This window comes from Lathamus discolor, chromosome 1, assembly GCF_037157495.1.
Source record: "Lathamus discolor isolate bLatDis1 chromosome 1, bLatDis1.hap1, whole genome shotgun sequence".
NCBI classification, from domain to species: domain Eukaryota; kingdom Metazoa; phylum Chordata; class Aves; order Psittaciformes; family Psittacidae; genus Lathamus; species Lathamus discolor.
The window spans coordinates 146,480,565-146,499,492 of record NC_088884.1 but is presented as its reverse complement, the minus strand read 5'-3'; the positions used below and the strand labels follow the sequence as shown (position 1 = coordinate 146,499,492).

The window sequence follows — 18,928 nt, the reverse complement described above, 5'->3', positions numbered from 1 at the left end:
TGTTATCTGAGGTACTCAATTTTAAACCACAGCAAACATTCCTCCACAGCACTAGGTATTTTAGGAGAGCTTACCTGCAGTCTCACTGAAAGGCACCTTGCTTCTCACACCCATGTGCCTTCAGAAAACAAAACTCAGCACCTTTGACAAATGTTACCCAAAGTCTCCTGGAGTCAACTCTAAATACAGACATCACTGCCAAATCAAAACTCTCTGTGGTCACTGACAGTTTACAGGGAATTATTTCAGGTTGTGTTGTGTGTCACCTAAATTTGGCACAGATACCAGGACAGGCTTGTTTCAGTCTTCAAATTCAGCTTATAAAAGTCTGCAAGCAAAAAACACATTATCAAATCTTATTTCCTAGGAGAACACATGGGTGTTAAGGCTCGAGAGCCTGCATGAAGCTCAGAGCCCTGTGCTGTGGAACTACATAGAAGCCTGAGCATGCTAGGCTTATTTTAAAAACTTACACAGTAGGGCTTTAAAGTCCCACCTATGATTAACAAACATCATAAAAATATATTAGTAAAAAGAGATATCAATTATACTAATCAATTTCTGTGACGACCGGTAATTCTCTGCATAATCCAGCCTAGCAAGGTTTCCATACAGCTTTCCCTGCAATGTGCTTGCAAGCTGTCTTCACACATTAAACACTAGACACACACATGTCAAAAGCCATTGATTCTTGTTAAGATTTTGTTACTCAAAAAGCCCAAAAGCTCAGTAAACACTGAACAATTAGCTACTGAAATTTAGCCCTTTTTAAGAGGTCTGAAGCCGAGCCTTCAAAACCCAGACACCCAAAATCATTACTTCCTTGCATGGGGGTGGAAAAAAATAAAAATCACAGCCTCATACACACCCATGAAAAAATGCATTTGAAAACTGACAGCTCTTCAGTGAGGAAAAATGCAGACCTACTGAAAACAAGAAGCTCCCACTGTCTTCACCTCAAATCCTTCCTAGAAAAGGCACTTCATTCTTTCTTACTTAGTATCTTTCCCTAGTTAGTGCTTTTACAGCAAATGTAAGCTGAATCCAGTTAGTCTCTGGAGGCTGCAGCTGACCCAGGCTACCACCCTTACAGACCTCCAGTTGCTCATCATCACTTCCTGATGATCACCCAGCATGACAGCACATCAGCACTGACTGTACTGTACTTTACCCAAGCTCTTTCAAAATAAAGGCATGTTTGCTTGTGGTTGTTAAGATTCATGAGAGTAGAGATTTTTCAATGTTTATACTAATTTAGGTCATTTTGAAGGAACCAGGTTAGGGAGCAATTGCATGTGCATTTAAGCTTGCAAATTGGGATGGAAGGCTTTCTGTCACAAACGCCACACTTTCACATTGGGGCAGTAAAGGTCAACAACTGGCATGGTCACTTCCTTAGCACATCTGGCTGCAGACTTAAATCACACTGAAACCACTATGGGCCATCACTGATGCTAAAACACACAGATTTGCCTTCTCCTTGCTTGCTCACTCTTGAGCCTGTGTTGCTCCTCTTCTGCACCATGGCCCATGTCTGGGTAGCCATAAAGTGAGTCACATGCAGGAGGTGAATAAACTTGAACATGGAACACTTGTGGCCAGCACAAACGCAGGAGCAAGATAGCAGATGGGGGCCACCAGGGCCATCTCTTTCAGAAGCAGTCCTGGCTGAAGGAGTTTAAAGAGAATGAACTATAGCCTACCAGAGAAGTAACACATCCAGCTCATTATCAGATATACAAAAACAAATTCAGCCTTGACACAAACTGACTTCTGCAAAATTAAATCAGGAGTTAGTATTCTATTTCTTTTCTTTTTTTTTTTCACATTAAATTAAGGGGCCAAAAATATCCTAAAGCTTTATTTTGTATTGAGGTGGGAGGGTGGCCCCTGTCTAGATCAATTCTGAGTACTTCTCCAGTTATTCAAAGTCCTACCTAGAAAATATGGAAGCATTTTAAAGTTATCCAGGGTGCATACAACTTGCTGGCACACAGGCACACTAATATTATGCATCATGCATGAAGTATTGCTCCCACATGATGCTTTTATCACTGTCTCTTTGGTGTGGGCACTACAACTGTAACCATCTAAAAAACTCAAGTACAATGTCTACAGCTCCAAAGTTATTTTAGAAATGCTCATTTACATCCTACAAACATGAAAGTTCCTCTTCCTCCCAGGAAAGGTATATTAAGTATTATATTGCTACATATATGTATAACTGAACTAGCGGACTAGCACCTTATCACTAAAAATATCCAGTAATTTTAACTCAAATATTTGATGACACCACTTGTTCAGTAATTATGAGTCTGTAGAAGACTTCCTGCAAGGCAGATGATTTATATTACAGCATGACTTTCAGATTCAGAAATTAAGAAGATACTATATAAGAGTATATTAAGTGCTTTAAAATGGGGCTAGGAGAGATATTACAAAATACAATGAGGAATTAGCATAGATGTTTCTCCTGGGTTTCAGCAAGGATTGGTCCCAGGCTCCACACTAGTCAACATTTCATCAGATAAAATGATGATAAAATGAGGAGACAAAAGATTAGCAAAAAAAGAATGCAAGAGTCTCATTTTAAACAGTATGTTTGGATAAAACAACCTATTGAGGCGCAAACAAATGAACAGAAAGTATAACATATGTACAGAACAGCAGACTATCCTGGATGACTCCAGTTGAGACAGCAAGTATTGAAATGCACAAGTTACTCAATGTGAACTCTCATTGTGATACTGCAGCAACCAGAATTAATTTGAACCTTGAATGTAATGAAGAGAAGCAGGTAAGGGAACTCTTCTCTGTAGTACTTCAAGGATTGGAGAGACCAACACTGAAATACCATCTCCTGCTTCCAGCATCTCATTTTCCTAAAGGGAAATCAAAAAATTGCAAGGAAAAACAGAAAAGTTATGCGAATGTACTTGAAGTCTGCAAAAAATATCCTCCAGTAAGAGTCTTAAAGAGGTCACTGTGATTAGCTTAACAAAAAGAAGACACAGCGGTGTCTTCAGTAAAAGCATTTTTCAGAGGGAGAAACAAAGAGACACTGAAGGGCTCCCCAACCTACCACGTCAAGCCAAAAAGAACCTCTGCCTAGCAAATCAATTCTGAACAACTCTAACTAAAAACATGGCTTTCTAAAGCAAGCAAACAATGAGAATGATTAACCAGGACAATAAGTATCAAAAGCTTTACCAAATACTCAATGCCTTCCTTCAAATAAATACTTATGTTTTGGAAAATATTTTTGGTCAAACATAAGTCAAACACCAACGCCAGTTCCCAATGTAATGGGGAGATAACTGGGTACTAAGCAATGCTGAATTGCCTGGTCTAAAGCTGTGGGTTTACAAAATCGTATTATTCTAAATACCAAATCTCCTCCCTTTCCTCTACACATGCAAATGTGAAACATGCAAACTACAAATACCATCAATTCTTAAAATGTTTCTCGAGAAGACATCTTTAATTTGCTGTATATTCTACTGCTGAGGACAAGACAGCTAAAGAATCTATCACCTTAGCTACCTGGGTTATATCATTTCATTCAGTGTTATCTCTTTGTCTCCCACACAAGAGTCATGCTGTTATCAAAGTCTTTCTCACTAAACAATTATTCCTTTTATGATTTCTTCTGGCTGGTCAAAGATAAGGGCTTACAGTGAGCTTGATTAGTGTTGCAAACAAGTAAGAGTAATACTAGAGCAGACATAACTAAGCTGAAGTAATCAGCACTATTAATAACCTTTTGATTTCTAATCAAATACAGCTCTGACTTTTGCTGCCACTTTGCTTTACATCTTCTAAAGTACAAAAGAATTTATATTTTTATTAAGTATCTCTCAATATGCCGGCCCTTTTCTTCTCTTACTTGGTTTTTGCCTTATACTTAATGTCTTCACCAAAAAAATAAATAAAACAACAACAAATCTTCTATTAAAAAAAAAAAAAACAAAACAAAATGAAAAAACCCCACAGATCTACACTTTATACTGCCTGCCCTGGTGACAAGATTTAATTATACATCATGCTATGAAATTTTGCATGGGTTCTTTTTTTAAATCTAGTAACACTCCTGAAGACAGTAAAATCAAATTTACTGGTACCTGTTCATTAAAATAACTAAAACCCTAGCTTGAAACATACAACTGGCCCAAGAACAGCCATACAGTTAGTATCTGGCAAAACTATACAGGAACCTAACATGGTAAGACATTAGAAACTTGCACTGCATATAGCACTGCCACATCCATTCTTCATTCTGGGCAACTACTAACCCAAAGACCAACAGCCATTCTGCTTAAGCAGTGGGCAATGCCTCTTAGCAAAAACACCTAAAACCACTGCCCAGCTCCTTGTGCTTTTACAACAGAACATCATATCCTCATTCTCTGCAAATCTCAGATAGGCAACATGTTATTTCCAACACGCAAAGCTTTTCATCAAGACTCTCTGAGAGGGAATGCATCCAAAGCACCAAATATGTCCTGCAATTGACAGGATAGTTCTATCTACCCATTAAAGAAGATCAGTCAAGTGGTTTCGTGGATACACATATGTGCTCCAACAGTTTTTGTTTCTTAGGGTTTTTTTTGATTGGTTGGGTTTTTTTAATATGAGTCTCTCCATGATCTTTCCAAATACTCATTTTTTCATGTGGAAAAAAATGCAAAAATACATGTGTAAACAGTATTTTTTCTGCTTGTGTTGCTAGCTTACAGCCGTGGTCTTAAAAAGTTGAATACTACTCAGTGAGCTTACAGTTCATTTTGACATAAAGGTTTAGTGAGAATTCTTGACACACTTCTGTACATCTGAGGTTTTAGAATGCAACACACTGCGCAGCCCCAGCATATGCACAATATGCCCAAGGAACAACAGCCTTGTTTCAGGATGTTCTAACCAACAACTTCCCATTTCATATGACACTTCTTTGCAACACGAGTAACAAAAATAAAACAACTTGCTGCTGTTTTTATTTTTCACCCTTCACCATCTATTTTACAAAACAATCAAGAACAAAGAGTCAAAAAAGGAATCACAAAACTAAAAGTTTCTTCAGACAGAAAGTTTCTTTTCTGTAACAACTGTGTTGTGCCTACCAGCGATCTTAAAAATAGACAGCAATGTTAAAGGTACAAATCACTATGCTAAACACAAAGGGGAAAAGAATATCTGAAACACGGCAAATATTTTCCAGAGTTTTCACCTAGAGAATTCCTTTCAAAGACGAAAGCCAAAGATGAAGAAAACAAAAAATGTAAGGAGACGTGTGTGATGTGTTGGCCCATACAGATTTGAAAAGACTGTGAGCAGCCTTACAAATAGCCAAACAGCAGTATTAATACTCAATGTGCACCAAGATAAACTAGTCACATTTATTTGCCAGTTTTGTCTCAACTTCATTAGTTACCAATGCAAGCAGTAAGCATTTCTTCATTTTTAACCTGGTTTTAGGAGGTAATGAGGCAGTACACAGGCTCCTTTTGTCATGGATAATGCCCAGAATTTTCCTTATGACGCTGTGTGTGTTGATAATCTGTTCAACTTCATGTTCATAAAAAAACCCTATTTCTTTTCTGAAAGCATCCTCTAACCCCATATTAAAAATATAAAGAACCAATTCATAAACCTCCCCTAATTAGCTTTACTTCCCAAAAAAGCCACACATCTGTTTTCACAGCTGGAAATGATTCAACCATTGGTAACCAGAGAAAAGTTCCAGTGTGTTAAAATATTCTAGCCAAAAACTGGCACTCCAGCAAAGACAGCTACTATGCCAGCACAATCTGAGCAGCTGTTCGGACAACCTTTATTTCTACTGAAAGGGCATGAGATATCCTGATGCTATTGCTACTAAACCAGCAAATCTTATTGGAAAGACACCACTGCTTGAAAACGGACAATGCATTTCACCAATCACGCAGATTACAATTACGTGAGAACAGTGGTGTACAATAATCCACTCTCTACCCACTTTTCTACAACAGATTCTGCAGGGCTCAGCTTCTGGAGAAAAAAAAATCCTTTGTAAATTGTTTTTAATACAACTTATTATGAGTGTCAGAAAAATCAATTAACAATGCTGCCCTAACTCTTTAGGAAAAAAAGAGACTTAGATAAATAGAAAAAGATTAAGCTATTTCTTTCACAGCATTATTTTTATTCTGAAAGTAACATCAAAGAGCCACAGCTCCCTCCATTTTTCCCCTCTTCGTTTGGCTTTGACATCACACAGAGAAAAGTATTCCTTTCACTGGTTCTGGTAGCTGGAGCATCCAAGCTTCTGCACACTGTTATCACTTTCTAGCCTTGAATATTAATTATTTTAATCCTCCAGCAATTAAGTCTTTTGGATGAAAATAAAAAAGGCTGGAAGTAAAACCTTACTTTTGTTTTGCTAATTTATCCGGTCAGTAGTACACTTATTCATCGTTTCATATGGCTTAAATATTTAAGTGTGTGCATGTCCTACTTACTATCTTTTTTTCTCCTTTTACCATTACAGCCATCTTTTCATTTTTTTCTTTTTTGAAACCATGCTTACAATCCAAAAGAAGTTTCCTGTCCTTAAGTATCTTTCATGCCTGGCTTTCTGTCACTGCACGTAATCATGCATTTTAACACACTACCTATTCATTTCATCACAGGTTTTATGTCTGGGAGAAGAAGAGGAATCGTCTTTTATTTACAAATCCACTGAGCAAAGAAAGACACTGAACTGCAAATGAACAATACTGTAAACATTACCCGGTTTCCTTGATCTCTTCAAAGCTTTCCCGCTCCTACTGCCATAACTACCATCAATACTTCTAACGTACTGGAAGTACGGCAAGTATTTGACAAACAAGAAGGAAGCAAAGTTCTCTGTCCTTAAGATACAGCTGTGTAAGGCCCCAGTCCAACACACCACACACTCATTTCAAAACAGTAAGCAGTTCCCTTGACTTCAAGTGTTTACAGTTGAGCAATTAAGTGGTCTGCTGGACCAAGGCCTAAGGAAACTATGAGCATATAGAGGCAGCACACAGGTATAATAAGAAGCTTCATGGATAAAAAGTCAAAGTTCAGCAGATACATCAAGTCACAATGTGCTGTTGGACTCCAGAAAAAAAAAAAATAAAACAAATGGCTGAAGTGAGTTTTTACAACGCAAGTGTACCTCAGACATTGTGAATTGCTCAGTCTAGGGACCACAGGATGACCTCTCCCCCCTTTAACTCCTTCAGTCCCAATGTTTGTCAGAGTGGGGCAGATGAGAAAACACATCATTAAGCTTTTTTTTTTTTTTTTTAATTATTAGAAGAATAAAAAGCTATTGTTTACTTGATCTACAGACTGATCAGAGTATGGCAGCAGATACCAACCTAAAGAAACAAGCAACAGATGAATACAGTGAAATGTGACAGTCAGGGTGGCAACTGGGTTTTGGTCAGCTTGATCCATAGTTTTTCAAGCACAAAATAAGTTTATCCATTTTTAATAATTAGGCAACAATGGCCTTCAAGAGAACAGGTAGAGGAAAGCTTACATGATCTTCCTCCAGGGGCTCATGACTTCACTAAGTAAAAGGGGAAAAAGTGTGGGGATAGCAAAAAAGAAGCAACGCAAGAAGTATGAAAGCTAGCACCAGTCCTAAACAGAAAGAGGTGGTGGTAACAGTAAACAGAAAAGCTAAATTGTGTTAACATTTTAAAAGGACAACAAGAACTCTAAAATCTAAAGCACTAGATGAGGCAAAGTATAGACTTTGATTTGTATTTTTTAACAAGGGTAAGACAGAAGGTGGAAGCAATCAAGACAGTATGTTCAGCTTGGGGTTATGGACGAATGCACACAATGGGGTTACCAGGGAAGACTGTGAGGAAAAGGCTAGTGAATTCAGGTTGACAGGAAGTGATGAGATGATGGCTTTATGGTCAGAGCTTTAAGGGATCAGAAATGAATATATGTGCAAACCGGTACGTAGAAAATCATCACAATTTAGACAGCCTCCTTGAAAGGAAGAGTTTGGAAATTATGCTTGGATTATGTTCTTTAGTGATATGAAGCAAGACTCGGCAAGAGGAAGAGAGTAAGTGGGATTCTGGACTGTTTCTCACATTCATTTTGGCTGTGGACTGGTATTTTTCCAAGCATGAATAACTCTGTATAATACAGAAACATATCGTAGCAACTGACAGTGAAAACTTGTTTTGTGAAATTCAAACTAGTAAACTCATTACAGTACAAGGTATTACCTTTCTCTACAGTGGAGACTTACAGCATGAATTTATTCAAGCAACTATAATAATGTCTCTTTCTCTTCTTTATCCTTTTACCAGGACCTAGATCATGATTTCAAACACAACAGGAAAATTCACATCACCTTCAGCAGGTGTTGGATACAGCCTCTAACCAGACTCTTCATCCTTCTCTCCTCTAGAATTTCAAGCCTGATCTACTAATTCCAGAATACTGTGAAGCTCTCTAATCATCATCAGCGATTTGTGGCTCAGTGTTCCGCTTCTGGAACATTTGTACAGGTGAAAATACATGAGTAAAGCTTCATGCAAGGACTACAGAGGCAATCTGCAGTTTAAAAAATGCATATATTATACAGCATGTATTTTGTGAGGGTGGGTTGTTAAATATTCTACAAACAATTACTAAATTGTCAATGGAATTCAATAAATGTTGTTTTTAAGAAAAAAAAAGCTAATTATTTGTTACAATAACCAGCTACTATTGCCATTTTGCATGTGAAGGTTTGTAAACTACTTCCATTTGAGAAGTAATTGATTCCATTTTTATCATTTGCTCAAGTTTATGTGGTTGTTCACATCCAGAGAGATGATAACATCTATTTGCAGCAAATTATACATTATAATTCCTCATTCAAAAGCTGTAATGGAAAACAAAATGCTAATTTATGCTGTAAACGGAAGTACAGAATCATAATCATTCATTGTTAACATTAGGAACTAAATTGCTCTTGCAAATAATAAAATGGGTTAAAAATGTGGAGGGCTTTTGTGAGCCAAAGTAGCAGTGCCTCTTACTCACTCATGTGTTATATCACAAGTGATCAAACGAACCTTTTCTCTTCATGCCAACACAAACTACCCCTTTTTGAGGGAAAGAATAATGGTCTTATGATTGCGACATAAGGATGCATGTCAGGTGACCGCCCTACCCATGATTCTCCAAGCAGCTTCCCAAGTACAGGCTTTCATGCACTGTCTGCTAGGTGCAAAGGCTTTCTACACAAGCCAGTAACACAGAACTGTAAGACTGAAAGAGCCAGACAGCTGGTGCTGAGGATCTGACACCTAATATATGTTTCGCACCACTGGTTTGTTTGATTATTTCACTTCATCCTAGCTCTGGTCTCATCTCATTAGCTGAATGTCAATTTGTAGCTCAAATGCACTAGGACTATTCCTGGAACACATCTCCCTGTTCAGTTCTACCCAAAAGGAATTCCATTCATTTGCAACAAGACCAATCTGCGACATGAACCAAAGCACAGCAGAGTCAGGATGAATGCAGCACACTGCTGCTTCCAAGCAAAGTGCTCGTGTAGACACACCTCTTGTCATTTCAGGTCCCAGTGAGTTCATATGGAACCAAGCATGCCCAATTCCTCTTTCCAAAATAGGAACCACAGTGTGACAAGTGCCATATCCTGAGCAAGGATCACTCTGCTATTAATCTCTCTTCACCTTCATTTTACCTTTAGAGACAATAACACACAGCTACTTAGCAGAAGGGGAATCTCAATTGCCACTTGTAAAGAAGGCAGAGTCTAAGACAAAAAAACACTGTAGAACCACTGTCTTGGGTTTCCATCCTTCTTAGCAATTTTCCAGTCCTATAGGTTTTAAATGTACAAGGAGTTTTGCTCACACAGCAAACAGGCACATCAGAGGAAATTAAAACAACCACCGACACATTAGGGCTGCGCACCTGCTCCTCCACATTTCATTAAGCCTCTACACCTAAATGTACGTCAGGTTCTCTCCTATGTGCATCCGTTGTGCTGGTATCCCTCAGTGATACCTTCTGGTCATGGCGAGACAAACTGGATCACACTGCCTCAGGAAAAAACATTCAAAAAAACCATTAACTTTTGGAAGTTAGATCAGATGATTAGAATCTAAACTATAAATGCCAGATAGTATGTTAAAAAAAGCATGTATATACTTGTAAATAAGCTGCCACCTGTAAACAAGATTCTCAGCTTACATTATATACCTCAAATCCCTGTAAAATAGCTGATTTGCCATCTTTTTTCACTTATTAGTACTAAAAAAAAAAAAAAAAACCAAAACAATTATGCTATCAAAAATTGAAAATTGCCTTTTAGGTGACCAAAAGAAAGTTCCACTGCTTCATGTAGTAAATCATTTTACTGCTGCCCTTTTATATTTAATACCCTTCTGCAGTACACATTTATCTCTACACTAGCAAAGTGTACTCATTGATTTCCTATGGTCTCTCTGGAAGAAGGTTCTGCTTCCCTGACGATGAGTACAAAGGGTGGATGACCCCACTCTCATTCCAATGCAAACCCTGCACTTTTGCATTTCTGCTTAGACCACATGAACATTTGACCAGCTAAGAACTCCCTGCCCTCTTCCTACAGAACACATTGCTGGAACTACTGACATTTTCTCCTGAACACAACCGTATTTTTGAAAATCCTGTCTTATTTATAAATCACTAAAATGTATTAGCTCATTGCAGCCATAACTGTAACTCACAATTTGCACACAGGCTTTCCTTCTGAGCTAAGACAGAGAAATAACATCTTGCCCTTTGCTGTGTGTGCTTTAAATTCGTGTTATGGGGCTCTACTGTACCACCATTTAGCTGGGTTGCTCTGGGGTTTGAGGAAATGGTCTGCACCCAGTTTAAAATGTGCTTTTTTGGCCAGATGAGATGGCCATCAGAATACACCTTTCAAAGTTATTGCGTTGAATGACCAACTGAGGCATAAATCTCTGACAGAAACAGAAATACATTTAGCAATTTTAAGTCTATTACCTCTTCTATTAAATTCTAACTTCCTCATTATCCTACAGTTTATCTTTCACTGGGATGCCAAGAAAACAGGTCTCTTGAGTTTCACTTTCATTTTTATTGTGTTCCATTTCCCTGGCTTTGTGCACTGGCACACAACCACTGGGTACCGAAGAGTCAGGTAAAATTAAAATCCAAGATAAACTTTTTTTTTTTAATTACCAAGTGTTTTCTGTCAATACTAACCCAAGATCACTGCTTTTTCTTAACTAATTTAATTTTACCAGTCTTTTTAATCTGCAGAGATGTTAAAGGGTTTGCTAAAACATAACTGAAGGTGAGTGATGGGTTTGTTCCATTGGTTTTCACAGCCAAACCATGTACAACTATCGACTGAGTCTTTTTCCATTAAAGAAAAAGGGCTACCTAAATCATAATGTGCACTGCCCAGTCTTATGCAGATTGATATAGTATCTTCCATTCAACATCCTCATGCACATACATATTCAGTATATGCTATACATGTTAACACAAACTCATCTGGCGTATTTCCAAACCTGCAGACTTCAAGTTCTACTACCAAAAAACCATCCCAAAAAGAAAAAATAAGTCCAGAAACCACGGAAACAAAAAGAAGTCAAAAAGTCCCACTGGCTATGGATGAAAATAGAAATAGCCATTGGATTTACTCCAGCTAAAAGAATAAAATGCATAAAAGCAACATACTACATTCAGTCCAGCTCTCCCAAAAAAACTTGTAGAGAGATCCCCCAAAATACTGGCAGTTGGAGCTTTTGTCCCTGCATATGTAAAGACCAAGAGCCAAACCACAAAGTTGGCTCTTAGTTTACCTTTCAGTGACTTACATCTATCTACAGAATATATTCTCTGAAAGAACTGTTGTATAACGTACTGCCATGTTCAAAAATGCAGGACAAAGAGCTGGTGCCTGTAAGAAGCCCTCAGCTGAGCACTGCAGGGAGAAATCTCTGAAATAATGGCAGTAATCAGGCAGCACACTCCCTCATTTTACTTCTATACTGCAGGGATTTTCCTGAGATCGAATTAAAGTTAGCATCCAGATTTATGCCTTAATCATAGGATTTCACTCATGAACTACATTTCAAATGACTTTCAAGCACTTCCCCACCATATAGATTAGTAACATAACAACGTATCCAGTTCTGGAGTGGAGAGTGGAAAATAATTAATACAAATAATGCTGCCAGTTCAGCATGGACAGGTTATGCCCAAGAATACTACTGCTCTCGCAAGGCTGAATACCCCTTCTGCAGTACTTAGCCATAGTTGTTCTTTGCTCATGACTACTAATTAAGAAATGGATGTAAAGAGAATCTCAGTGAGCCAGAAGATACACTCAGGAAGTTTTCGGCAACCATGTATTCACAAAAGAACTAAAAGTAGAACATTTATTGGTAGTCTAAAATTGCAGATCAGAGAATGAATCTGCTGGATATTCCTTCACCTTAGGTTTACACCCACTGGCATAACATCACAGGTAAGTTTATGCAACCACAACTCATAGTTTTCAGGATTTAAGTCTACAAGTTTCTCTAGTCTAGAATTTTGCATAATGGTTTAGTCCCTGTACGAAAATAACTGTAAAAAACGACAGTCAATCTTTTTGGAGCTCTCTTTAGTAATGCAAAATCTTATTTGTAACTATTATAGTGCCTTATTTTCTGGAAGACTGTCTCAGAAATACATTCAAAACAGACTTCATCAAGTTTCTAGACATAATTTTTCCCATACAAGCTTTTCTTGAGATGCACTCTGGAATTTAATATGCAATGGGAAAAGTTCCTTCCAAGAACATTACCAACAAATCAAGCATATGATCTTGTCCTTAAAAATGAACTGCAATAATGCATCAATAATGTAAGCTGAAAGGCGTCTCTCAACCTTCCCAAATTATAAAGCAAATATACGCTTTCAAACCAGTCAGATAGTGTATTATGCTTCCAGAAGAAAACATTGTTCACATTAACCTGTTTCCATCATTAAGCCTTATTTGGTTACTTATGCTCTCATTAACATCTTGAGATGCCACAAAAAGCTTCTTTTTGTAAGCTCTTGCTGAACCGCTACTGATATATTTACCTCGCACTAGATGCTGAGAGCACATCATATTGATCTAGGAATAAAAACCTATTTTTCCAGTAGTCAACCCCTCTTCTCATCTCAGCACTTTGTCTTAAAGTTTTTCTGTTTGCTTTTTTGTTTTAAACAGAGTATACAAAACAAATTCTATTTCAGCCACATTGCTATATTTAGCAAGAAGAAATGGTTTGCAAGCTCTTACTTTTCTGGATGCAATTCAGGTTAAAACAAACAAACATGAATATGGCTGACTGTCAAATTGAAGCCAACTCTGCCGTTTTAAGTGTTAAAAAAATCTATTTGCAGCAAAATCCCATCTTTATTTTGATTTCATATTCAGACTAACATCTAGTGCTAATCCTCAGCTGGTGAATGTGACTGATGTAAATGCTAACGTAATACTCCAAAGATGAAAATAGAAAGGAGCCTTGAGCACCAGAAAGAATGTGTGTCTTAAAAATTCTTCTCATCCTCACCCTGGAAAGTCTTGCAAGCTCATCTGTTCCTGTTGTAATGCCACATAGTGATTACACCTTCTCCTTCTAAACTCCCTTCCTAATCATGCATATTTCATTCAACTTTGTGTATATATCCTACAGTGTATATAGTCCTTCTATAAATAGACCTCGTGCATCCTGAATTATCTCACCCGTTTTCCTTCAGATACAGTTCAACACTGGTATTTAGAACAGATCAACTCCGGATTTGTCAGTAATTCTCCCTGCCTCCATTGTGATAGGGGCTTGCTCTCCTTAAAAGAAATGGAGGGAACGATAGGTTTCACAATGACATTCTTTCACGGAACTGTTTTGCTACAGAATGAAACTAACTTTAGATAAAGGAACTGGTTTAAACCTGATTGTATTGTCTGCGTTCCTAACCATTTTCCTCCTCTGACGGTTCCAAAGGAGTCTTCGATGACGGCCTGCCTTTGATACAAGCCATAAGCCCTTCTTAAATCTCAGTTACTTGCACGGGCTCCTATTTAGCAGGATAACGATGTGCGTTCTCTGCTCACACAGACACCAGCACCGGTGCGTGCGCTCGGTATGCGCAGGAAAGCGCACACCAGCAGCAGCAAGGGCCGCCCCAACCCACGGCTCGCAGTAAGCCCCGACCCAACTCGCGCCGCAGCGCACTGACACTTCACCGAGCCGGGAGGCACCGGCGAGCCCCCCGTGCGCCTGCTCCCCCCAGGAACCCCTCCTCAGCGCCAGCCAGCCTCGCCTGCTCCCGGCGAGGAAGGCTCTCCCGGAGTCCGGGGCGGCGGACTCGGCGTGCAGCCGAGGTGCCTTCCGGGATGGGCCCGGCTGGTGTCCGCTCGCACCCGGGACACCGCTATTTATTCAGCTGCTTCAAGAGACGACCCGGTTTGTCAGGGCTGCAGGGCCCCACCGCGGCGGCCTGGGCCCCCAACTCCGGCGGCGTCAACCCCCGAGGGCAGGGAGGAACGCGCGGTTCCAAGACCCCTCGCCGTGAGGTGTAACCTTAAACCGGCAGCTGCCCCTTCGGGGACCTCAGTTCCCTGGAAACCGGGGCCGCGGGGTTCCCCTGAGCTCAGCGGGGGCTGCCCCGCGCAAGGAGGGCGCCGGGAGCCGGCCCCCCCAACCGCTCGCTGCCTCCGGGGCCGCGAGCGGCTCTTCTGCCCCCGGGCGGACACCGCCGCCTCCACAGCCCGGGGCGGCCTCCCGCCCGCTGCCCAACTTTCCCTTTGCCAGCGCCAGAGCCCCCTTTCCTTCCTTCCACACACACACACACAGACACAGACACGCACGCCGATGTAGTTTATCGATGACAGCTGCCTGTAGACTTTCACCAGACAAGCAGCGGGGGCAGCAGACGACAACAGTTGTTTAATTAAAGCCGCTTTGGAGGCTCCCGGAATAGCTCTCTACCTCTGAGGCGCGATTTCTGGTTTCTCCCCGCTCTCCCGCAGCACCTCGCCAGCCGCCCCCCGCGGGCAGGAGCGGTCGACCCGGCCGGAGGTGCCCGGCTGGGCGCTCCGCATCGCGCTGTCATCAAAGTTAACTACGTGAAGGGGGGTGTGGGGTCTGAACAAGAAGGAGAGAGGGGTAACCCGAACTATTCCCACCTAGGCGGGACCCGAAATTACGAGGCTGAACGCATACGCGGCCATTTCGGAGGGAGAGTGGGTCCCTCTCGCAGCAAGCCTGCCGCTCGCCCGCCGGCTCCCCTCGCCCCGGCGGGGACGGGGCCGCTGCGCGCACGGAGCCGGCGGTGAGCGCAGCCGAAGGCGGGATCGGGGACGCTCCGCTCGAGTTGCCTTCTTGTGCCCCGAGCTGCTCCAGGGTAGCGCGCAGCCCGCTCCTCAGCCCTCCCCCCGCTCCTCTTCCTCACGGGAGGGGCGGAGGAGGAGGGAAGGGGGCTGAAAGCCACACGGGAAAAGGCTCTTTTCCCTCGTTTCTCCTCCCGGCCGACTCCCCCACACGTTGAACAGAAACACTTCCAGGCCGTTCCCGCACACACGGGCACCACCTTCGCCTCCCCCGGGGAGCCCGGCTGGCGGCACCGGCCGCCTCTTACCTGGTTGTAGGAGGTCTCCCAGGAGGAGGTGTAGTTGTAAAAGAAGGAGGAGAAGCAAGCGTCTTCTGACAGCCCGCAGCCGGCCATCCTCCGGGCACGAAACCGCTTCGGGAAGGCGCGCAGCAGCCTCCACAAACTCTGGCTCCTTGCGCGGATCGCGGCTGCCCCGGCTTCGCGCGGAGCGGACGGGCGGGCTCGGGCGAGCGGAGCGAAGGAAGCGCGGGTGCCTGCGCGCGGCGCTCCCGGGGGCACGGAGGAGCCGGGGCCGGCGTCACGTGCGCGCGCTCCCTCCGCCGCTGCCGGCGGGAACGGGCTGTGCTACAGCCCCCGGCACGCAGTCAGCAGCGCCGGGGCGCCGCGCCATCCCAGCCGGCACCGGCACCGCGCGGGGAAACGGCGGGGGGGGGGGGGGAGCCGGCAGAGCCCGGCACGGCACGGCACGGCACGGCACCGCACCGCGGCGGGGAAGGAGCGGACAAGTGGCGACGCGCGTCCTCCCCCGCCGCGCCGGGGCAGCGCCGCCGCGGGCGAGCCCGCCCCCCCGGCCGCGGACCGGCCCCCCCGCCCCGCCCCGCCCCGCGCCGCGCCGCGCAGGTGGAAAGTTGGGGCTGGGTTTCGAGGCGCGCGCCGGGGCAGCGGAGCGTGTGCGCTGCGGGGCGGGGCCGGGACACCGCCTCTCGCCCGCCCGCGGGAAACTTCCCCTCAGAGGCGGCGGCGGGGCCCTCCCGGCCGGGCGCCGCTTCCCTCGCCTGTCCCGTTTCCGAGGAGCGGATCCTTCGTCGTTACTGTTTCCTTCGAGCGCGCAGTGACCGCGGGGGGGGCACCGGGGACGCGTTCCCCCCCCCGCCGCCCCTGTGGCAGCCCTGGAAGCCCGGTCAGCAGGGAACCTCTCGGCCCTCAGGGGAAGCGAAAAGGAAGGCGCCTCAGCCGCCCTCAAAGTGCGTCGGCCACAGCGAAGTCACACTGAATATAATGGTTTCGAAGTGTTTGCCGAGCAATTAGCAGACAGGGATTGGATTACGCTGACCATGTCTCTTGAGTACTCCTTCCCCTGAGTGCAAACCCAGCACCTCCAGCACAATCCTCTTACAGGGGAACTTTCCCTCATCTAACACTGATGATATCAATGATGCTATCACAAAATTAAAATAATTATAAAAAGCAAATAATGTAAGTAGGGTTTTTTCAGAATAATTGTTCAGATAAGAATATAAGCTTTTCATTTGTAGAAATAATGGTTTTGCTTCCAGATCATAACTAGGAGGGCCAGTGGTTTGTTAAGCAGCACAGTCGTAACAGCCCACAGAATCAACTAGGTTGGAAAAGACCTTTAAGATCATCAAGTCCAACCATTACCCCAGAACTGCCAAGTTCACCACTAAACCCTGTCACTGAGGGCTTCACCTGCTTGGTGTTTGAACACTTCCAGGTATGGTGAATCCGCCACTTCCCAGGAACATGTTCCGATGCCTGGAGGGAGTTTTCTGCCATAACTCTGACCCAAGGCCCACTGAAGCTCTTCACTCCCCCTTGACTATTTGAAGGAAGAAACCACCACCTAGTAATACCTATGGAACCCTCTGGGCATTCTATTTGTTGAGGAAATCTTTCTTTCTTGAGTCTCCGAATGTGGCATGAGCATGGAATGCCATGAAGCACATTTAAGTGTAGTAGAAACTCAGCTTCTTGATGCGAGTTGGTTTTGTCTGAATGAAGGCTAGCCAAGAACACCTGAATTCATCACCCAAAGGAACCTTTGTGACAGGCAGCTCTGTTCTGTATGAGGCCAAAGAGCCTTTCATTCTGCCCTAAACCAGGTTCAAATTCATCAGGAAAGTTTCCAGCAACAGAATATGGACGCTACATCAGAAACAAGGTGTTTACTCTGTCCGCAAGGATTTGTTTCTCGAATTACTGCAACATTTTCCTTCAGACACTTCTGCCTGTTAAGACTGCTCATTAGTGGCCCGCAAAATTTCATGCAGTTTAAGAATTTATTTCAACTTTTCAGACAGCAACAATTAAGGCATAAAATTCCTTTGTACTTCACCATCCTTCCTGAATTGTTTCGTTCCCTTCCCTCTGAGGGGTCAGTGTTCAAAGCATCTTGCTTCTAAAAATTTAAGCAACTTGATATTGCATATTTCATCTTGAGTCTTGGTGCATTCCATCCCGATAGCACTCCAGCATAGCCTGACCTTGGAGCTACTTATTCCGTGCAGGTAAAGTCTGCATTGTGAAATTACGTGGTTTGAGCCAAAGTTCCTATGTTTTGAAGTGAAAATCCTACCGCTTGGACTCTTCTCCTTATCTATTCTTTTTTTATTATTATTATTTTTATTTCCCCCCTCCAATAGCTGACACAGTGATACACTTCAGTAGGTAGCATTTTCCCTACTTCCTCTCCTCTAGAGACAGACATGCTATCTGCCCCACCAATGCAATGTTCTTTATAAGTATCAAGCAGATTATAGGTTCTTAGATATTTGTGGGGTTTACTTGTCTTTTTTCTTCATACATTTTTCCTCACCCTGCTGTTAACCATTTGCTCTAGCTCAGAATCTCTTCATTTGAAGTTCAGAAGGTTGCCCTAGGGGAGGCAACTGGTAGGAGGTCACTGGTCGGAAGTTAAGCTTAATGGCACAGCGATCAGTTACTAGTGGAGATCCAGCTGTAATCTTTTCTTATAGTTGAGAACTACTCAGAACCTATTCAGGGCCTCTGGAGAGCACACTTCTGCTGGCAGCAAAATGAGATCTGAACACTTATTTATAGCATTATGTATTGCTTCTCCAGCCCATGCGTACAAGTTTCCAGTCAACCAGCCATTGCTGAAGTGGCTAATGACCTATTTGTCTACCGCATGATTTAGCACACTGGCATCATCACTGTGATGCTGGTGATGAAGCAAAAAACCTTCATGTGTTACTTCTATTACTAGATGTACGTAACCAAACATAATAAAATCCACAAATAACCATCGTCTGATATCCTGACCGAGTGTGCTAGCAGCTCCATAGAAAAGATGCTAATGCTGTATTCAGTCCTGTGGACTAGAAGGAGTAAAGTGGAGATAAAATGAACTCTTTAAGGAACTTGGAACAAACGGATTGGTGGGGGCTGGAGGAAACAGCAAAATCCAGGAAATGTTTGAACAATAAAAGTAACCTCAGGATAAACATCAATACTCCATCTGTGCTGAAAGAAAGGCCCGGTGCAGATGGAACAGAGAAAATTACTTAAA

General features: G+C 42.8%; 1 protein-coding gene across 2 annotated transcripts in view; it reads right to left on the bottom strand.

Annotated features, from left to right (window-relative positions):
* PPARGC1A (PPARG coactivator 1 alpha) overlaps nucleotides 1-16,040 on the bottom strand; it is a 368,649-nt gene extending 352,609 nt beyond the window's left edge. For both annotated transcript variants that reach the window (XM_065699713.1, XM_065699731.1), the window contains exon 1: nucleotides 15,685-16,040. In XM_065699713.1, coding sequence (XP_065555785.1) covers nucleotides 15,685-15,771 — 87 coding nt within the window. In that variant the 5' untranslated portion in view covers nucleotides 15,772-16,040. The remainder of the gene's footprint in view (nucleotides 1-15,684) is intronic.
* Nucleotides 16,041-18,928: the final 2,888 nt, after the last annotated feature.